Below are 23,322 nucleotides of genomic sequence, written 5' to 3' on the forward strand. Positions count from 1 at the left end.
TTGTCTCTTAATGCAGCTGTGGTGCTCTATGATCCTGACTTTGATCATCCTACTGGTCTTGCCAAAATATATCAAATCGCATGGGCATAAGATTATGTATATCACATTCTGTGTTTTACAGTTGCTACTAAAATTTAATTTATAACATTTCTTGGTAATGGGATGAACAAATGCTTGAAGGGTTAGTGAATGGACACAAACTGAACATGTGTTGCATGGCTGATGGCCAGTCTTTGCTTCAACAGATTTGTCAAGTGTGGGAAGAGTGGATGGAACTAAGTGATCTCTAAAATTTGGGTTTCTTGACAGAGCAAATGTTGGTGTGATATCTCTAAAACAAGGAAGTGTCTGTATGATAGTCCAATGTTTTTTTAATGATATCTTTAAAATGATGACTATATGAAGAGAACCGAAAATTACATACAATATCAGGAGTCACCTTTGTCTTGCTGCCGGTTTGTAAAAGTTCATCTCGTGTTCTATCACATGCCCTATAGAAGCCTTTCTTAATACATGCTTTGGGATACCCTCTCTGAATGAATCTTTCTGAAAGTGTTTTGGATTGTTTTAAAAAATCTTCATTGTTGGCACACACACGTTTGAGCCTCAAAAATTGGCAAAAAGGTAAGTTGTCTTTCAAAGCACGATTGTGATAGCTGGTATAATGTAAATAACAATTTCGGTCTGTAGGTTTCTTATACAATGACGTGGACAACCAAGACCAATACATCTAAGAATGGTATACTTTCCATGCTAATTTGCATTTTAAACTTTAAATTAGCATCAAGGCTATTAAGCAAACCATGAAATTCATTTAATAGTTCTATATTCACCTTCCACAAGATAAAAATATCATCTATATATCTTTTATATAACTTTATCTCTTGCTTATATTGATGGTCATCAAGGAACAACTTTTCAAACTTTGCAACATAGAGATTAGCTATGTCTGGGGCCATAGTTGCCCCCATAGCTGTTCCCTTTATTTGTAAATAAAAATCACCATTGAAAGCAAAGTAGTTTTTAGTTAGGGCCATAGTAGCCAGAGTCAAAATCAAACGGTTGGGGATTCTGGTATTGGTCTGTCTGTTACAAATGGTTTCTTCAATAATGGCTAATGCTTCTAGTTGTGGGATATTGGTGTACAAAGACTCAATATCTAAGGTGAATAAGACTAGTCCTTCCAGATCTCCATCATATTCCTCAAGTATATTGATAGACTATTATCTTGGTGCTTGTCTGAGTTTGAACATACAAATCACTAAAATAGAACAAGCAAACTATCTCTGTTACCTAGATAACCTTTTAATTAGTAGAGGAACGGACTTCAGAAACTCTACATTTTTAAAAATTTTTTACATGCTGTGCAATTTAACAAGCAAATACTTAGCTGTGGCTGTGCTGGAACGATCGCACTGGCTGGTGGCTTGTGGAAGGTGCCACGCAGAGCAGAGCAATCAGCGGTCCCATTATAAGTTGGATCAGCTGTTGTAGAGTTTCTGAAGTCTGTTCCTCTACTAATTAAAAGGTTATCTAGGTAACAGAGATAGTTTGCTTGTTCTATTCAAGTATATTGATGAAATGTGCTGTATCTCGTACATATGATTTTATGAGAGGGATGTATGGTCTCAAGAAAAAAATCAGTAAAAATGGATAATGGTTCTAAAATTGAGCCATTTCCCGAAATGATGGGACGTCCAGGAGGATTCTCTATACTCTTATGAATTTTAGGTAGAATATAAATCGTGGGGATGGTAGGATAATTGTTCACTAAGAACTGTTTCTCCTTAGGTGTTAAATAACCCATTTTGCTAGCATATTCAACTATTTCAATGATATCTTTTTTCTAAGATTCTGTCGGGTCTTGTTGAAGACGAAGGTAAACTTCAGTGTCATTTAACTTCCGCATAATTTCTGCAATATATGAGGTCCTGTCCATGGCCACTAAATCACCACCTTTATCAGCTGGTTTGATCACTATATTACGATTAGATGCAAGTGATTTGTTTTTAAGGACAAATCAAGGTCAGGTATGCATATAAAGTTAATGAGTTTATCTTGTTGGGCAGACTGGATGGATAGTACAAGTCTTTATCTGCCGTCATCTACTATGTTACTGTATATTAAAGATGCAGGCTTGGAATTACTACAGGCAACGGAGAGGAGAGGAGGAGATTATCTGAGCAGTTCTGGTATTTGTAAGACAAACAGGCATCATTGGCCTTAACCATACCTTGGAATGTAGCCAGAGAAAATGCTTGGTAGTTTGGTTTTTAAAGTCCCGTATCTAATATTTATTTGTTTAGATTTTGCTCACACCTTTTCAGTAGTAGCTCAAGAAAAGTTACATTCAGGTACACTGGATATTTCTCTGTCCCAGGAGGGCTCACAATCTAAGTTTGTACCTGAGGCAATGGAGGGTTAAGTGACTTGTCCAAGATCACAAGGAGCAGCAGTGAGATTTGAACCGGCCACCTCTGGATTGCAAGACCGGTGCTCAAACCACTAGGCTACTCCTCCACTCAACCAACCAGCTTGCACACTTGAATCCGGATGCTGAGATCTCGCTCTTGCTGGACAGAGATGCACCAGACCCCCCTGGACATCCATGAATCATGCAAGGGCCCACGCAGTGCTCCCTATGCACACCCACTCAACTTGGGTTGAACAACAGTAGGCGACGCCTGCCTCAAGCGAACAAGAAAGTCAAGTGTCAATGTACTTTTCACCAATGTCCTGGGAAGCGGGTGCTCTTCCTTGTTCGAGCCATGTACCAACCATCTAACCACCAAAGAAGCTCCCGCCCAGAAGGAACAGAGCATTGTCCCAACACTCTACAAAACAGGCACTTCTGTTCATTAAAGACATGCATCGGATGGATGTGTTTCACTCCTTTGAAATTATTTGGAAGTTTTAATGCTGAAGAAGCTTCAGCAAGATAACAGAGCTTTAGAGGTAGTATAAGTTGTAGATGTGAACATTAACTCACAAGTTGTAGTGGTGGTTTTAGTTAGCAATTTCTGATCCTGGTGTCCTTTGTTTGTCAGGTCCTCGAGGCAGAACCTAAATTCGTGAGCCCTTGAACCACTGCCGAGGAGCGGCAGAGGCAGGCAAGACCACCCTGGAACTGGATACAGGAAAGAGCAGGACTGGAACTCTGGACTGGAGTTGCAACTGAGGCAGGCAAACTCTCCATCAATTTAACTACAAGTGGGATAGATGCAACTGGTCGATAGTTTGTGATGTCATTTGTTTTTTTTCTTTGCATCCTTCAGTATAGGGGTGAGTAAGATGTTGCCATATTCTTCAGGAAAATGACCTTGTTGGAGCATGTAGTTTAAGTACGATGAGAGGTCATTTAAGAATTGATTGGGAGCAGATTTGAGAAGGTAGCTGGAGCAAGTGTCCAATTTGCAATGTTTGTTGGAGAATTTGATAAGAGCTAGAGTTACTGAGTCGGTGGTGAGAGGAGAAAATTTGATCCAGCTACGGTCACAGTTGGGCATGAGCCAGAGTTAGAGTCCATTTCATTGATGAAATTTTCAATGTCGTTGCTATGTTGGGGAAGTGTATTGCGTAATTTTATTATTTTATCACAGAAGTATTTAGCGAGACTGTCTGCAGATGGGGTGTCTGAATTGTTGGCGATAATTGGAGTGGTATCTAATAGCTTATTCACGAGTTGAAATAGTTTCTTTGAATCATTGTATCCTGGGCCTATTTTGGATTTGTAGGGTCCTTGTTGTATTACTTCAGTAAGTTAGTGGTATCGTGGTAAAGTAGATTAGCTCTATAGGTCCTGAATGATCTTTGTAGGCTTTGTATTACACGTACTTCATAGTATGCTTTGGACTGGAAAGGATGGTAAAATTATGTATCATACCTATAATTTTCTTTCCATTAATCATAGCTGATCAATCCATAGACTGGTGGGTTGTGTCCATCTACCAGCAGGTGGAGATAGAGAGCAATCCTTTTGCCTCCCTATATGTGGTTATGTGCTGCCGGAAACTCCTCAGTATGTCAATATCCAAGCTCCATCCGCAGGACTCAGCACTTAGAGAATTACACCCACAAAGGGACACTCTGCCCAGCTCACCACCGCCGAAACGGGGGAGGGGAATTAACCCAGCTCATCCCCACACAAGTGGGGGAGGGGAATCCGTCCAGCTCATCCCCGCAGAGCGGGGGAGGGACACCACACCCGCCGATGCGGGGGGATCTGGCTTATCCTGCAACCGCAACCGCGGGAGGAGCTGACTGACCCTAACCGCCGAAGCGGGAGGGGTACAAAGCTGCCCTACTGCCGCACGAAGAGGGAGGGAGCGCCGGCAGAATTTAAGTCTCAATCCAGCCCCGTAAAACGGAGGGGAGAGGAATGCAGCAGCTCACTGTAACACAAACTCGTCTCAACTCTTGAAGAATTCATTGAAAAAACTTGAACACGAAGTCCTCCTGAACAGGAACTGAAGACTAAACTTGAACCTGAAATGCAACCAGAATATAAACAGTACAGATATCTGGGAGGGGCTATGGATTGATCAGCTATGATTAATGGAAAGAAAATTATCAGGTATGATACATAATTTTACCTTCCATATCATCATGCTGATCAATCCATAGACTGGTGGGATGTACCGAAGCAGTACTCACCCAGGGCGGGACATTGAAATCCCTGACCGCAACACTGAAGCTCCAAACCGGGCCTCCGCCTGAGCAGCCACAGTCAAGCGGTAATGCCTGGAGAAGGTATGGGCCGATGCCCAAGTTGCCGCCTTGCAAATCTCTTCCAAGGAGACGGACCCGGCCTCTGCCATCGAGGCCGCCTGAGCTCTAGTGGAGTGAGCCTTCAGCTGGATAGATGGCACCTTCCCCGCGGCCACATAAGCCGCTACAATGGCTTCCTTGACCCATCTTGCCACTGTAGGCCTAGCAGCCTGCAGACCCTTACGAGGACCTGCAAACAGGACAAACAGATGATCCGATTTCCGGAAATCATTGGTCACTTCCAAGTATCTGATGATGACACGTCTCACATCCAGATATTTGAGAGCAGAGTATTCCTCTGGGTAGTCCTCCCTACGAAAGGAAGGGAGACAGAGCTGCTGATTCACATGGAAGCGGGAAACAATCTTGGGCAGGAAGGAAGGCACTGTGCGAATAGTCACTCCTGCCTCAGTGAACTGCAGAAAAGGCTCTCTACATGAGAGCGCCTGGAGCTCGGAAACTCTTCTGGCTGAAGTGATAGCCACCAAAAAGACTGCTTTCAACGTCAGGTCTTTCAGAGATGCCCTCGACAAGGGTTCAAAAGGCGGCTTCTGCAAGGCTCTTAGCACCAGGTTGAGATTCCACGCAGGCACCACCGAGTGCAGAGGAGGGCGCAGGTGATTAACTCCCTTGAGAAAGCGCACCACATCTGGCTGCGAAGCCAGGGAAGCACCCTTCAGGCGGCCCCTGAAGCAAGCCAGAGCCGCTACCTGGACTTTAAGGGAACTGAGCGACAGGCCCTTCTCCAGACCTACTTGCAGGAACGCCAGCACTGAAGAAATTGGAGCAGTGAAGGGAGAAAGTGAGCCTGCTTCACACCACGCTGCAAAGATACGCCAAACCCTGGCGTAAGCAGTAGAAGTAGAGCGCTTCCTCGCTCTCAGCATAGTGGCGATGACCTTGTCTGAGAAGCCTTTCTTTCTCAGACGCTGCCGCTCAATAGCCAGGCCGTAAGACCAAAGGGGGAGGGATCCTCCATCACCACGGGACCCTGATGTAACAGGCCCTGCTCCACTGGCAGCCGCAGAGGATCGTCGACTGAGAGCCTGATCAAGTCTGCATACCAGGGACGTCTGGGCCAGTCCGGACCCACCAGGATTATCCGGCCCGGATGCTTTGCCACCCGGTCTAGCACCCTGCCCAACATGGGCCAGGGCGGGAACACATAGAGAAGCTCTTGTGTCAGCCACTGTTGGAGAAGAGCATCTACTCCCAGGGATCGAGGGTCCCGTCCTCTGCTGAAAAAGCGCGGCACTTGGCAATTGGCCGATGACGCCATCAGATCTAGGCTCGGCTGGCCCCAGCGCTTCGTGATGTCCAAGAACGCCTGAGCAGATAGCTGCCACTCTCCGGGCTCCAAGGTATGGCGACTGAGAAAGTCCGCCATGACATTCATGACTCCGGCAATGTGGGCCGCTGACAGCTGTTCCAGGTTCGCTTCCGCCCACTGGCATAGATTCATGGCCTCCTTGGCTAGAGGGGCGCTCTTGGTACCTCCCTGGCGGTTGACATAGGCCACAGCCGTGGCATTGTCCGACAGGACCCGTACTGGCTTCAACGCCAGTACCGGGATGAACTCCAAAAGCGCCAACCGAATGGCTCTGAGTTCCAGGAGGTTGATAGACCACTTTGCCTCTGCAGGAGACCAGAGCCCCTGCGCTGTCCTTCCCAAGCAGTGGGCTCCCCAGCCCGACAAAGAGGCGTCCGTCGTGACGACAATCCACTCCGGGATCATCAGAGGCATTCCTGCAGACAACTTGTCTGTCTGCATCCACCAGCTCAGCGCCTTGCGCACTGCTGGGTCCAAGGGAAGGCGCACAGCATAATCCTCCGACATCGGAGTCCAGCGCTGCAGCAGAGAGTGTTGTAGTTGTCTCATATGAGCCCTGGCCCAGGGCACTACTTCCATCGTGGCCGTCATAGAGCCCAACAGCTGCACATAGTCCCAAGCCCGAAGAGGAGAGGCTACTAGGAACTGGTCCACCTGAGCCTGAAGCTTGACAATCCGATTGTCTGGCAGGAACACTCTGCCCACCTGGGTGTCGAATCGAACTCCCAGATACTCCAGGGACTGAGTCTGGCGCAGCTGGCTCTTCTCCCAGTTGATGATCCACCCCAGGGAGCTTAAAAGAGCAACCACCCGGTCCACAGCTTTGCCGCACTCTGCATAAGAGGGGGCTCGGATCAACCAGTCGTCCAGATAAGGATGGACTTGTACTCCTTCCTTTCGCAGGAAGGCCGCGATGACCACCATTACTTTGGAGAAGGTCCGCGGAGCAGTAGCCAACCCGAAAGGGAGGGCTCTGAACTGGAAGTGTCGGCCCAGGACTGCAAAACGCAGAAAGCGTTGATGAGGAGGCCAGATGGGAATATGCAGGTACGCTTCCTTGATGTCCAAGGAAGCCAAGAACTCTCCTGCCTTCACTGCCGCTATAACAGAGCGGAGAGTGTCCATGCGAAAGTGCCGCACTTTCAAGGCCCGATTGACCCCTTTGAGGTCGAGGATAGGCCGGACAGAACCTCCTTTCTTTGGTACCACAAAGTAAATGGAGTAACGTCCCTTGCCAATCTGATTTTCTGGCACCGGAACGACCGCACCCAGGCGGATCAGGTTGTCCAAGGTCTGCTGCACTGCCACAGCTTTGACCGGAGACTTGCAGGGAGAGAGTACAAACCCGTCTCTTAAGGGTCGGCAGAACTCTAACTTGTAGCCGTCTCTGATGACTTCCAGCACCCAAGCGTCTGAAGTTACTTTGGTCCACTCGCCCAGAAACGAGGACAGGCGTCCTCCAATCTGCACTGGGCCATGGACCAGGACCCCGTCATTGGGTACGAGACCCTGGGGGAGGACCGGAGGGCGTACCTCCGGGACGGCGGTCTCTGCGAAAGGAATGCTGCTTGGGGTAGAAGTTCCTTTTGAAGGAAGAGGGGGCAGAGGAGCCCGACTTGCCCGGGTGGTACCGACGGGCTTCTTGAAACTGTCCTCTGGAGATACCGGGGCGAGCACTGGCCCGAGCCCTGACCTCTGGTAACCTCTTGCCCTTAGACGTGCCGAGATCGGTCACGATTTTGTCCAGCTCGACCCCAAAGAGCAGCTTGCCTTTAAAAGGCAACTTAGCCAGGCGGGAGTTAGAGGCGTGGTCCGCAGACCAATGTTTCAGCCAAAGCCAGCGCCGTGCAGAGACTGTCTGAGCCATACCTTTAGCCGAGGCTCTCAAGACATCATACAGTAAGTCTGCCAAATAAGCCAAGCCCGATTCCAGAGCCGGCCAGTCAGCTCTCAAGGAAGGATCCGAGGGGGAAGCCCGCTGCACAATCGTCAGGCACGCCCTGGCCACATAGGAGCCGCAAACTGAGGCCTGCAAACTTAAGGCAGCCGCCTCGAAGGACGACCTTAAAGCCGCTTCCAATCTTCTGTCTTGGGCGTCCTTTAGGGCCGTGCCACCTTCCACCGGCAACGCCATTTCTTAGCCACCGCAGTGATTAAAGAATCCACGGTAGGCCAAATAAAGGCCTCACGTTCACTTTCAGGCAAAGGATAGAGGCGGGACATAGCCCTAGCTACTTTGAGGCTCGCTTCCGGGACATCCCATTGAGCCGAAATTAAGGTGTGCATGGCATCATGCACGTGGAAGGTTCTAGGCAGGCACTTCGTCCCAAGCATAATGGCAGAGCCAACAGGGGCTGAGGGAGAGACGTCCTCTGACGAGGAAATCTTCAAAATGCTCATGGCCTGCAGTAACAGGTTGGGCAAATCCTCTGAGCGAAAGATCCGCGCTGCAGAGGGGTCATCCGCTCCATCCGAGCGGGAATCCGTCTCCTCCAAGGAATCCCCAAAGGACCGTTGGGAGAACTCAGATACGCTGCCCTCATCTACATCAGAGGAAACAGCGTCCTCTAAGGCCTGAGAATCCACCCGAGGGCGTTTACTTCCGGGGGCCTCAACCCCGTTATCTGACAAGGGAGAAGGGGCAGCATTTTGCATAAGGAAGGCCTGATGCAGCAGCAAAATAACTCAGGGGAGAAACCCCCCAGACTGTGTATTTCAGCAGCCTGGGCCACAGCCCTAGACGCACCCTCAACCGGCGCTCGCAAGAGCGGGGGAGCAACATGCTGCGCATCCAAGATGGCGTCCGGCGCGACACTCCGCGAAGGAGCCGCGCGGGAAGAACGGCGCTTAACATTAGCCGCTTTTTTGCCGTCGCCCAAATCAAGGGCGGCCATGGCATGAACGTCTCCCAGCTCAAGGGCGGCCCAAGAAGAAGCCGTCCGAGCAGAGTGGCCGGCCAAGATGGCGGAGGCGAGCAGCGGGGGATGGGCGTTTATGGTGGGAAAAACCGCCGCGCCGGAGGAAGACCCGGGACACTGACCGGCCTCCAAACTGACACCCAACAAGGGCGAATCAGACTTTAAAACCCCCGCATCCCCGCTAGAAGCGCACACGCGGTCCGGGGAGCGATTCTTCGCGCCCTCGCCCTCCGACGCCATAGGCCACGTGGAGATCAATTGGGGAACCCCCTGCCCGCTATAAAAAGGTAAAAAAAAAAAAAAAAAAAAAAAAAGATCCAAGATGGCGACGGTTTGAACTCAAGCTACGGACGTGTTTCTAGTGGCGCTAGAGTAGAGCTGGAGGGAGTTACCTTGCCCGCTGTTGTGATGGGCAAGCGACGAGGGAAAGTCAGGGATTTTCCCTCAGACCCTGGCGCAAAGCCCCCGCTCTCCCAGCCGACACTTGAGCGCTTTGGAATAACGCCCGGAACTCCATCGACTTCAACCCCTGTTGCTGGTGCTAGCGTCTCGGCGCTAACCGACAGTGTCGACAGGGCTTCCCTAAGCCCTGTCTTTCGTGCAGCGCCACCTCAACCAGGAAGTGAGCGCTTCCAGCCGAGTCCTGCAGCCTCTGCCCAAAGTGGTGAAGGGATCGAGCAGGGAGGGAACTCGACGGCAGCACAAAGATCATCTCCTGGACAACTGGTGATTCCAGAGCAGAAAGCAGCGACTGTTGTGGATTCTGCAACAGTGAGTATCCTGGAACAAGTAGTTCAAGCGGCTCCCCTGGTATTTAATGCAGGTCAGTTTGAAAAACCGGCTGTAGTGACCTTAGAGTCACTTTGGGAACTGAACTCCACAACCCTCTTTACATTACAATCGGTTATTTCAAAGAATAATGAAACTATTAAAGTTTTGGCACAGTCTGCTCTCAAACAATTTCAAATTAATGAGTCTCATGCAACTGAAGTAAAAGTTCTTTCTCAAAAAGTTGAAAAAATGCAACTTGTGGATCAAACATTAATAAAAGAAAGGAACTTTGCTTCTAGACGCATGGAATACCTGGAAAATCAATCCAAAAGACTTAACCTACGTATGATTAATTTTCCAAAATCGCCCATCCTTTCTCCTGTACAGATGGTTAAGAAATATCTTGTTGATATTCTGGGAATGACTGAAAATTCACTGCCACCAATCACAAGGGCATATTATATTCAAATTGCTGGGCAAGTCCCAGGAAATTTAAACCCTCAGAATGCAATGAATTTAACAGACTTTCTGGAATCTTCTTTGGAGGTGGTCACTCAAAGGACTACTTTGTTAGTGACTTTTGCACTAGAGTTGGATCGAGACGCAGTACTTAGGTTATCCTTAAGACACTTGAATTCTTTATTTTTAGGTTCAAAAATAAGAGTTTTCCCGGATTTATCAAGGGAAACTCAAAAACGTCGTAAATTATTTCTTGCTTTGCGCCCAAGGGCAATAGCCCTGGGGGTTAATTTTCTTTTGAAATTTCCTTGTGTTTGTAGGATTTTATACCATACTAAACAATACCAATTTTTTGAACCTAATCAGTTGGATATTTTTTTGAAAAGTAAAGAGAGTATAATTGTGAAAGTTTAGACCCAAATGAACACTGTATAGCACTTAGGAGTGAATCTACGGGGCCTAGCGCGGCTCTTGCTTTAATTTGAATTTTTTTTGAGTTTGATTTCCTATGAATCTTGGATCATTTCTTAATTATTGTGGACGATGGGTATATAGTCAATTTTCCTTATTTGTAATTACTACTGAAAGAAAGTTTGCAAATTTGTAATATTATTCTGTTTTGAATATTATGTATCTCAAAAGGTTTATAAATAAATAATTTAAAAAAAAAAAAGGTAAAAATTACCTGCTTCTCGCTCCGAGCTGTAACGACCTGGTGTCCCAGTGAGTAGCTGCAATAAACGTTTAAATAAACGTCGAAATAAACGCCCTTAAGGACGTCCAAATTTTTTTTTTTTTTTTTTAACGGAGCCAGCGGGAGGGGGGAGAAAAGGAGGGACCTGGCGCCACCAGGTTTGCACTTGCTCAAGAAGAGCCCTCAACCCCAGGTACTCAACAAAACCTAAAAATTAGGCTTGGAGGCCTAGCCAGAGCTGCTGCTGTGTGTGACCACCACCTGCTGAGATAGAGAACATACTGAGGAGTTTCCGGCAGCACATGACCACATATAGGGAGGCAAAAGGATTGCTCTCTATCTCCACCTGCTGGTAGATGGACACAACCCACCAGTCTATGGATTGATCAGCATGATGATATGGAACTATGTTTTTACAGAGATTGCACCAAAATCAACTTTTTTATATATATATACCAAGTTCCTGGGGAAATGCCCTTTTGTCTGCTTAGCATCCATTCTTAGAGGAGAAGCTAAGGGGGTTTCTGTGGATGTCAAATACATGTTTAAATTAACAGCTTGATAGTCCAGTGTGCAGTGTTAGGGATCATTATTTTGCATATTAGATTTTAGGCTACATATTTAAACTATTACTTCAAAAGTATTTACCTGTTTTATTAATACAGCTCATTATGGTGTTTATATTTGTTATAAAGCAAAATTGAAGGATATGTACCATTGCTCCATTATTTTGCAGGATATTGTAATGCTTGTTGAGATGTTAACCATACTCAAATTACTGTAATGGCAAAGTTTTAAGTTACGGGATAATGCAAATTTATTTTAAAATGTTAGTATTTCAAAAAGGCTCCTTTTACAAAACTGCAGTAATGATTCCTGCATGGCAAATGCGACAAAACAAGAGGAACTGAATGGGCTTTGTCACATTTGCCATGCTGGGAATCACTACCGTGATTTTGAAAAGGAGCCCAAAGCTTCAATAAGTATGTATGGGGTTTATGTTTGATGCAGGATAGACTGTTTACTTAGAAATCTGTCACCAATTGTATGCTAAGTATTATTTAGGAGTATATCAAGCACTATATGCCTATTGCCCCCTCATGTTAAGTCTGGGTCGTTTCCCCCCCCCCCCCCCCCCCCAAATGTCAAGTCTGGTTATGCTACTGTCTGATTATATACAACACTTGCTGCAATTACCATCACACAATGCCCATCCTGCACTGAGAGACTATCTACTTCTACATTTTCTGAATTGTAAAAATCTGTTACAAATCAATTCATGATGCCTGTTTCTCATACCAAGCTACTAAGCAATGGAATTCCCTCCCAAAGCCGATTAGCAGTGTTTCTGATTACCTAAAATTTCATAAATTGTTGAAAGCAGTTTTATTTAGTGAATTATTTGCCATTGTTGACCATTATAATTCTCTTAGCTAATTTATTTTCAAATGAGTCATTTGCTGCTATGATGTTAAACCTCTTACTGTCTTACTTTAGTTTAATCCTTATTGTACTTTGCTTTAAAGTTTGATATAAGACACACTGAACCAAACTCGTTTGGGATAATGTTGGATATAAATGCTATAAATAAATAAATTTCAGTGCCTGAGATCATATTCCACATATCCTGGTTTAGGAGTGAGGTCCATTACCGTTATGGCATATACAAAAATAACGCATTTGGCGGCATTGCCCCAGAAGATGCCAAGAAATGCTGCTCTTCTTGTGCACATGTATGTTTGTAAAATCACTGCTCCTGCTGAATGTGCTGGCAAATACACAAATTTTTGCTAGCACCCTTGTTTGTATTTTACAGGGCTCTGAATTTCAATCCCTTCTTTAATCTATGCAAAATGAAGTGAACTGGAGATTAAATGCTTTATGTAAGGTTTGTATATACAGTGGGGGAAATAAGTATTTGATCCCTTGCTGATTTTGTAAGTTTGCCCACTGACAAAGACATGAGCAGCCCATAATTGAAGGGTAGGTTATTGGTAACAGTGAGAGATAGCACATCACAAATTAAATCCGGAAAATCACATTGTGGAAAGTATATGAATTTATTTGCATTCTGCAGAGGGAAATAAGTATTTGATCCCCCACCAACCAGTAAGAGATCTGGCCCCTACAGACCAGGTAGATGCTCCAAATCAACTCGTTACCTGCATGACAGACAGCTGTCGGCAATGGTCACCTGTATGAAAGACACCTGTCCACAGACTCAGTGAATCAGTTAGACTCTAACCTCTACAAAATGGCCAAGAGCAAGGAGCTGTCTAAGGATGTCAGTGACAAGATCATACACCTGCACAAGGCTGGAATGGGCTACAAAACCATCAGTAAGACGCTGGGCGAGAAGGAGACAACTGTTGGTGCCATAGTAAGAAAATGGAAGAAGTACAAAATGACTGTCAATCGACAAAGATCTGGGGCTCCACGCAAAATCTCACCTCGTGGGGTATCCTTGATCATGAGGAAGGTTAGAAATCAGCCTACAACTACAAGGGGGGAACTTGTCAATGATCTCAAGGCAGCTGGGACCACTGTCACCACGAAAACCATTGGTAACACATTACGACATAACGGATTGCAATCCTGCAGTGCCCGCAAGGTCCCCCTGCTCCGGAAGGCACATGTGACGGCCCGTCTGAAGTTTGCCAGTGAACACCTGGATGATGCCGAGAGTGATTGGGAGAAGGTGCTGTGGTCAGATGAGACAAAAATTGAGCTCTTTGGCATGAACTCAACTCGCCGTGTTTGGAGGAAGAGAAATGCTGCCTATGACCCAAAGAACACCGTCCCCACTGTCAAGCATGGAGGTGGAAATGTTATGTTTTGGGGGTGTTTCTCTGCTAAGGGCACAGGACTACTTCACCGCATCAATGGGAGAATGGATGGGGCCATGTACCGTACAATTCTGAGTGACAACCTCCTTCCCTCCGCCAGGGCCTTAAAAATGGGTCGTGGCTGGGTCTTCCAGCACGACAATGACCCAAAACATACAGCCAAGGCAACAAAGGAGTGGCTCAGGAAGAAGCACATTAGGGTCATGGAGTGGCCTAGCCAGTCACCAGACCTTAATCCCATTGAAAACTTATGGAGGGAGCTGAAGCTGCGAGGTGCCAAGCGACAGCCCAGAACTCTTAATGATTTAGAGATGATCTGCAAAGAGGAGTGGACCAAAATTCCTCCTGACATGTGTGCAAACCTCATCATCAACTACAGAAGACGTCTGACCGCTGTGCTTGCCAACAAGGGTTTTGCCACCAAGTATTAGGTCTTGTTTGCCAGAGGGATTAAATACTTATTTCCCTCTGCAGAATGCAAATAAATTCATATACTTTCCACAATGTGATTTTCCGGATTTAATTTGTGATGTGCTATCTCTCACTGTTACCAATAACCTACCCTTCAATTATGGGCTGCTCATGTCTTTGTCAGTGGGCAAACTTACAAAATCAGCAAGGGATCAAATACTTATTTCCCCCACTGTATTACAAGAATATTTGAAGTCCAAAAAGGTGTCCATTTTTAGTTTATAAGGGCAACACAGGCACCTATATACCTTTATAAAAACAAGCTTCCAGAACTAGCGCACTATTTTGTTCTCTGTTTCTATGCACAAATTTACACTTGCTCTGTAAAAGGTGTAAATGGGACATGTACTCTACACATATACCCATGTATTTCACAAAATACACATGTGTACTGCAACTCTGCCTCCATTATAGTCATACCACACCCCTCCCCCCAGAACTATACACAGATCATGTGAAAAAAGTACTTTCTGTTCCTCTTTATACACAAATATATGCTGACACAATTTTATAAAACTGTTTACTGTATGTAAGGCATATTTTATATGCAGAAAAACCTTTGAGAATAACCCCTGTATATATTCTTTTCTAATCCATCTTAAGACAAAGGAAATACAGACAATAAACATTTAAAAATTACAAACTGAGATCCTAGGCAATCCAGCAGACCCTATTCCACCAGCACACAAAGCTAAGTATGAGACATCACAGATATCCTAAGGAGAATACAATTTATTGACCACCTCTCAGAGAACACCATCTAGTATCCAGTGAAGCAGCCTCTTGTTCCTGAAAGCTTATGCCCAATAAACCTGCTAGTTTATGATGCTACCAACCTCTGTGATGTAGTTAACAGTATCAGTTCCTACAGTATGTCCTGAAATCACAGCTTAACTGTCTGCATAGGTCTTTTTTCTCCTGTGATATCCAGGGGAGTAGCCAAGGGTGGGCCTTGGACGGACTTTCACCCAAGCCCCACCCAGAAATGGTGCACTGTAGCCACTCGTTCACCCCCTCCCCCAGGTCTGTCAGTGGTGCTTTTCCTTTCCCTCCCTTAACCTCTGCCTTGGCGCTTTCAATCTTACATTAACGACACTGCTCATCAGTATTTCAAGCAGGCCTGCTCCAGGGCCTTCCCTATTCCGCGTCTCACCCTGCGTAAACAGTAAGTTGCATCACAGTGGTGGGAAACAGAAGACGGAAGGCCCAGGAGCAGGCCTGTTTGAACTGCTGACGGGCAGTGCCAGTAATGTAAGATTGAAAGCACAGTGGCAAGAGTTGAGGAAGGGAAAGAGAACTGCTGCAGGATCTGGGGGGAGGGGGTGGAGAGAGGTGTGATGTGCAGGACCTGCAAGAAGAGGTGGGGAGGAGGAGAGAGGTGCGAGGTACTGGACCTGTGTGTGTGTGTGGGGGGGGGGGGGGGTTGTAGGTTACAGGGAAGGGAAAGAGAGACTGGACCTGCAAAGGGAAGGCAGGAGGTCGAAGGGAAGGGAAGAGGTGCTGGACCTGCAAGAGGGGTTGGAGGTTGCAGGGAAGGGAAGACAGATGTGCTGGACCTGCAAAGGGGGGGGGGCTGGAGGGAAAGGGGAAGGAGGTTGGAGGGAAGTGAGAGGTTCTGGACCTGCAGAGGGGGCTGGAGGGAAGGGAGAGATGTGCTGGATGTGCAATGGGGGGGGGGGGGCTGGAGGGAAGGGAGATGTGCTGGATGTGCAAGGGGGGGCTGGAGGGAAGGAAGATGTGCTGGATGTGCAAGGGGGGGCTGGAGTTCTGAGGAAAGGCAGAGAGGTGCTAAACCTGAGGAGGGGGGCTGGAAGTTGGAGGGAAAGGAGAGAGGTGCTGGACCTGCAAGGGGGGGGACCTGGAGGGAAGACAGATATGCTGGACCTGCGAGGGGCTGGTGGGAAGACAGAGATACTGGACCTATGAGGGGCTAGAGGTCTGAGGGAAGGTTGAGATATTCTGGACCTACAAAGTGGGGGGGGGGGGGGGGGGCTGGAGAGAAAGTCAAGAGGTACTGAAACTGCAAAGGGAAAGGGGGGGGGGCTGGAGGGAAGGTCAAGAGGTACTGGACCTGCAAAGGTAAACAGGGGAGGGGCTGGAGATTGGAGGGAAGGGAGAGAGGTGCTGGAGCTGCAGAGGTTGAGGGCTGGAGGGAAGGGAGAGAGGTGCTGGACCTACAGAGATGGAAGGCTGGAGAAAAGGGAGAGAGGTGCTGGACCTACAGAAATGGAGGGCTGGAGAAAAGGGAGAGAGGTGCTGGACCAAGGGGATAAAAGAAGAGAGGGTTAAATGCTGAATCCACATTGGGAGAAAGAACCAGATGCTAAAAGAGGGAGGGGAGAGAAGCTGGATGGAGTGGGGTCAGAGAAGAGACAGATAGATTGGTGGGAGGGAGATAGAGAAGAAGCTGGACACAAGATGGTAAATAAAAACAGAGGGGATATGATGGGCATTGGGTGGAAGTATAGAGCCTGAGATACAAAGGGGAGATGCTGTATGGGGATGGCATATGTACAAAGAGGGGCAATACCTGATATGGGGGGGGGGGGTACGGGAAAAGAGACAATGCTGGACACGGGGGGGGGGGGGCATATGGACACAGAGAAAATATTACACATGGGGGAGAACACAGAAGGGAGATGATAGAGATGGAGGGAGGCCATAGGGACACAGAGGGGTAATGATGGATGTCAGAATATGAACAGAAGAGATGCTGGACAAGGAAATAGAGACATAATGGGAAGATGGATGGTGGACACGGAGAGCGAAGAAATGTCAAATGGGAATAAGACCCCAGTGAGTGAGTTAGAGAGGGAAGCAGAAACCAGAGACCAGACATGAACAAAAGTAGAAAAAATAATTTTATTTTCTCTTTTATAATAAAATATATCAAATTTGAAATGAACATCTTGCCAGAGCTGGTGTTAGACATGGCTGGGGTCTAGGGCTTTCCCACTCATGGCAGGCTCAATGCGGCTTACATGGGGCACTGGAGGGTTAAGTGACTTGCCCAGAGTCACAAGGAGCTGCCTGTGCCTGAAGTGGGAATTGAACTCAGTTCCCCAGGACCAAAGTCCACCACCCTAACCACTAGGCCACTCCTCCAATGCCTATTACCAGGCTGTGCCATACGCAGCTTCTGGCAGGTTTGGGGCTCTCTGTGGTCTGGGAGCCAAGGATAATTGCTCTAGTTGCACCCCTCCCCCCCTAACACCATCCCTGAATTTGATTCCCACTGCTGCCTGACAATCAACAATGGGTTGAGATCCTGGGGAACCAAGTTCAATTCCATCTGCAGCTCCATATGACTCTGGGCAAGTCACTTGGCTCTCAATTGCCCCAGGTACAATATATAACTTAGATTGTCAGCCCATGAGGGACAGTGCAAAGTACCTGTAATAAAATTGTAAACCGTATAGTTGCCTCAGGGATCAATTGCTGTATATCAATAGCTATAAATAAACAGATGATAAAATAAAACAAAAAATACTGGGAAAGGGAATAGGACTTGATATACTGCCTTTCTGTGGTTTCTTTGTTCCTGGGGCAATAGGGGGAATCAAACCCAGTTCTTCATGATCAAAGTCCACTGCACTAACCACTGTAATAATTAGGTAGGATCCTTGTTTTGTTTTGGAAGTTAGTGCTGGCATGGTAGATTTGCTGTAGGTTCTGACTGACTTCTTGTTTTATAGATTAAAAAAAATTATTTTACAATATGTTTGTTATTGAGATTACACTAGAAACCAAAATTTCTTTGGTGAGTTTTATGGGGAAATGCAGTGGCGTTCCGAGGGGCGCCGACACCCGGGGCGGATCGCCGATGCGCCCCGCCCCCCGGGTGCAGCGCGACCCCCCCCCCCCCGGCAAAGTGACACCCCTCCACCCCGGCGAAAGAACCCCCCGGGTGCACGCCGCTGGGGGGGGGGTGCCGCGCGCCGGTCAGCGTCGTTGGTTTCCATGCTCCCTCTGCCCCGGAACAGGTTACTTCCTGTTGCAGGGCAGAGGGAGCATGGAAACCAACGACGCTGACCGGCGCACGGCACCCCCCCAGTGGCACGCTCCCGGGGCAGACTGCCCCCACCGCCCCCCCCCCCTTGGTACGCCACTGGGGAAATGTCATAGGTCTGCTCTAGATCCATTGTTAGGGGAGGGCCAAGGGATTCTGTGGATGCAGAATGTATTTGGCTTCAACACCATATGGGGGGAAGCAGATGTGTTGGGGGGACTGTGGCTGAATGGGGGACAAATGTGTGCAGTTTCTTGTGCTTTTCCTTTCCCTAGGCCTCAATGTGGCCTGCAGTCATTGAAGCCTGCACTTCCACCCTCACTCAAATTATTGGGAGCAGGGTAGAGGTGGGGTAGGGATGGGGGGCATGGGTGCATCAGGTGATGGGATTTTCTCCTTCAAGCCTAGTGGCCCACCCATCCAACCTGTTGGCCCACCCAAAAATTAACTTTCTGGCTACGCCACTGGTGATATCACTCTGGTTTGTACAGTACCTAGAATAAGATTACTTTCCAACATGATATCTAGGAAGCTTGAAGCTCAAAGGATTTCCCAAAGACTCCTCAGCACACATGCTATATGCTAACATATCTATGAACATCTCTATCAACTTTTAAACATTCCTTCACACTCTTATGTAAGGGTCACTCACCTGTTTGTAGACTTCACTGCTGAGGTGCATTTTCTGAGATGGCTCTCTTTCAGGTTTACTATAGAAAACAATAATATTTTGTGTTTATAACCTTGTTCCAATCTTATGTTTTGTAAGTTAGCCATTTTAAAAAGAAAGCCAAGAGCAGTTAGATTAGAATTAATCCAGCAAAGCAGACCCTACTTTTGTGATTGGTGATCATCCTTTTAGGAAGAAACAGTTAGCTGCTAGAAGTAGTTGAATTAATAATATCCCTGTGAAAGTATTCCTCCTTGGACTCGTCCTTTATTATTCACTGTTTATATTTTAATGCTCATTCATTTTGAAACTATTAAGTGCATGACTTGATAGAAAATTCTTAGGCAGGTTTAGCTTTTGTTGTTGAAACCTGGATTCCAGATCTGAACTCACCATATTTGCTTGATGTTTGTCCTTTAGGATATAAAGTGATTAATAATCCAATACTGGATTAAAGAGGAGGAATTATGTTAGTTTATTATAAGAGTGTTTTGTCTGTTTCTTTAATAGACGGTTATATACTAATAACATTTTGGAATTGATGGTTTGCAACCTATCGGACTCAGGTAATGGTTATTCTACTGGTATAATATTAGTCTATAGGCCACCAGGTTGCTGGTCTAAAATCCAGCATAAAGTTTATAACTTCTGTCTTTTTATGCAACTTATTTTGATAGACATTGATTTGGGTGATATTAATTTGCATCTTGAATGCACAAAACTCTAATGTCAGTTCTTTTTTTTCAGTTTTTGAAGTTTATTCATTTTAATTTGGGTCAACTAAGCACTACACATATTAAGGGTCATTTGTTGGATTTTGTGGGATGGTTGTCCAATTCTAACATAGGACTAGGTTTAAATCATATAACCTGGTCACCGAATCCTTGGTCAGATAATTTTTTACTTGATTTTTATACTAAAGTTTCTTTACTAAATAAGCAGTCTGAGAAAAAAAAAAGTCATTAAAACCAGTAGTACAAGATTTGATTTTATTCAGTTTTGTCAAGAACTTGAATTATATTTGTCTAATTATGTTTCTACTAAAGCTACTATTGAGTTATGGAACTCTGGGGTACATGATACATTATCTAAACTATCTAAAGTAAAATATCTAAAGGTACAATGTCAAAATATTCCCTGGTATACTGAAACATTAGCCTCACAGAAACAGACTTGTAGAAAGTTTGAAAGACAGTGGAGAAAGACCAAAGACAAGTTACATCATAGTCTTTGGCAGGAACACATTAAAAAATATAAGGCAGCTGTTTTTTTGGCTAAAGCTAATTATTATGACTCCTTTGTGTTGCAAGCAAGCAATTCTTCCAAAGAGTTATTTAGGATTTTTAAATTAATAACTGATGTTAATATGATTAGTTCTAACAAACAAGTGTCGCAACCTTCTGCAGATGCTTTAGCTATCTTTTTCAATCTAAAGTTCAAAAAATAAAGCAAAATTTTTATATGGAACTGAATTCATATTTAAATTTCAGTTCAGGTATTAATAACATGCTAGATGATGTACCTGTGGACAGATCCTAGAATTCATTAACTGCTGTTGAAACAACTATTGCCTCTAAATTTCTAAATAATCTTTCTAAGAAATCCAGTCAGTCAGACAAACGTCCTCCTTACTCATTAGGTACTATTCCTTTAAATATAATCACTTGGTTAACTGCATTAATGGAATCATACGTGACAGATGGTATATATCTGGAGTCTGTGTCTACTATTGTGCTTACTTGTATTCCCAAGTCTCCCAGTTTAGATCCACAATGAGTATTGACCTGTGGCAGGGATTCCATGGATTACTAAGCTTCTGGAATGTTTGGTTTATTCGCAACTTCATGAGTTTATTTTTTCTAATGAGTATTTGCACTATACATAAGTTTCGACCCCTACATAGAACTGAGACTTTGTTACTTTCCTTGACTTCAGAGATGAGAAATATATTATGTAAAGGCTGTCAGGCTGTTTTACTTCATTTTGATATTTCTGCAGCCTTTGATGCTATTGATCATTCTCTAATGCTTCATAGGCTGAGTTGGGCACTGGCAGATGAGTACTAAAATGGTTTTCAGAGTTTCTGGATAAAAGATCATATTTGGTTTCTAAGGATGGAGTTTTTTCTGATCCTTGGACCCCTGGCTGCGGGGTGTCTTAGGGGTCCTTGTTGTCCCCTTTGTTACTTAATATCTATATGAAACTATTAGGTGCCTAGATAACACCTCTTGGGCAACATATTTTATTCTATGCGGATGATATATTTTTGCTCTGTCCTGTTTCTGATACCTTTGACAATACATTATCTATATTAGTTAAAAATATTAATTTGATTGATTCATGGACCAGAGCTAATTTTTTAAAGCTGAATAAACAGAAGACTAGCACTGTTTGTTTCGAGGATTATGATATATTACTTCAAAATTTCTGAGATAAGATACAGGTGAAATCTTACACATTTCTAAAAGTTCAAAGGTTTTATGGGTTATAGTAGACTCTAAACTATCCTTTGAGGAGCAAATCGCAGCATTGATAAAAAAGTTTTAATTTCTGACTACGTCAATTCAGAACAATTAGATCTAGTTTAAGTGTGGAATGTTTTTGCAGCATTGCTCAGGCAGTCTTCTTACCATATTTACACTATTGCAGTTCACTGTATGAAGGACTGACAATGAAATTGCTGCAAAGATTGCAGCTACTTCAAAATACCGCTGCAAGATTGATTTATTGAGTCAGCAGATATGACAGTATAACCCCTCTACTTGAGAAATTGCACTGGCTTCCGGTTTATCCCCATATCAAGTTTAAAATAGCTTGTATGATTTTTAAAAGTTTGTCAGGGCAAAATTCTGTTTGTCTTGCTAAATATTTAATTTTAATGTTTACTGGGCAAATTTGTTGAGCTGTTTGTCATAATTCTCTGTTTCCAAGCTTTAAAGGGGATAAAATTAAGGCCTACTTGACTAATTCTTTCCAATACTTAGGAGTACAAATTTGGAATAATATTCAGTATCAAGTTCGGTCTATTCAATATTATTTATTGTTTAAAAAACAACTGAAAGCTCTTCTATTCTCTGATAATCATCTTGTTTGATATTATATAATGTTGTTTTGTAATTCCATGTAAATGAGATGTTTCTTATCTTGTAAACCGCGATGAATCCTATTGGAGATATGGCAGAATTTAAGCTACGAATAGAATATAAACTTACAGTTAGGAGATTGTTCCTTTCTGTCTAGTACCCCCCCCCCCCCCCCAAAAAAAAAAAAGAAAAACCCATCTACCTTCCATCCTCCCTAAAAACACTTCCCATCCTGAAACCTATCCCCATCTACCCCCATTCTTCAGTCACCCCCTCCCCTCTTTCCTTTAAGTCAGACATACACCAGAGATAGGGAATCCAAGCACAGGAAAAGAAGCTGAACAAAAAGAACATATGGGTTTCCAACAGTCAGTTGACATCCAAACTTTATTGAAGGACACGACACAGGCTGTGTTTTGGCAGAACGCCTGCATCAGGGGTCATCAATACAGTCTGGATAATATCTTCTGTTCTTTCAATATTAGTGGGCAATGCCACCACTTATAAAGGTACTAGCAATCTGGCCAATTCTACAAACTGAAGGGAAAAAGACGCTGCCAGGGCTCTTTATCGAAGTGATAGAGCATTAGGTCCATCTCTCTCATGGCAGCATTATCACACAGAACACAGTTTTTTAAATTATTGCTACATTTAAGAAACAAACATATCTAACACTCATATTACACATGTGAAAAAGTAACTCTCCCCTAAACTGGTTGCACCAACTTTAGCAACAATAATTGCAACCAAATACTTCCTACAAATTGATAGTTTCACATCGCTGTTTAGGAATCTTAGCCCACTCTTTACAGAACTGCTTTAATTCAGACACATTCATAGGTTTTCATGGCCTACGGGCCTTGCAACGTAGCAGATTGTAAATTGTCCAAAACACTGTTGTTAAATTGATTAATTATTCTAAGAGATTTGATCATTTGACTCCTCAGTAGAGGCCAACCAAAACTGTCTGAAAGCTTTCAGCCAAAACTGAAACTGCCACTGAAACCGATCTCCTGGTTCTGGCCAAAGATGAAACCAAAATCGAAAACTCAAATTTGGAGCTTGCAGTCTGCTTTCTTCTGTTAAACCCAGAGTATATAATAATTTAAGAACTGGAAGACCATATTTTACATTCAAACAAACAGCCTCCACACAACTGGACTGCAAATAAGAAAACATGCTAAAAGTCATGGTGCTCTTAAAGTAGCTGACTTTGTGCCACACTCTGAGTGATAGTTAAGAACATATAGCTATACTGGGTCAGGTTAATGGAACATCTAGCCCAGTGTCCTGCTTCTAAGTCA

The 23,322-nt window shown here is 44.9% G+C and overlaps 1 protein-coding gene across 3 annotated transcripts in view; it reads right to left on the bottom strand.

Moving 5' to 3' along the window:
* Window positions 1–23,322, bottom strand: part of FANCD2 (FA complementation group D2) — a 763,224-nt gene that overhangs the window by 439,887 nt on the left and 300,015 nt on the right. For all 3 annotated transcript variants that reach the window (XM_030205444.1, XM_030205445.1, XM_030205443.1), the window contains one exon: window positions 18,918–18,975. In XM_030205444.1, the coding sequence (XP_030061304.1) occupies window positions 18,918–18,975 (58 nt within the window). The remainder of the gene's footprint in view (window positions 1–18,917; window positions 18,976–23,322) is intronic.

This window comes from Microcaecilia unicolor, chromosome 6, assembly GCF_901765095.1.
Source record: "Microcaecilia unicolor chromosome 6, aMicUni1.1, whole genome shotgun sequence".
Lineage (NCBI taxonomy): Eukaryota > Metazoa > Chordata > Amphibia > Gymnophiona > Siphonopidae > Microcaecilia > Microcaecilia unicolor.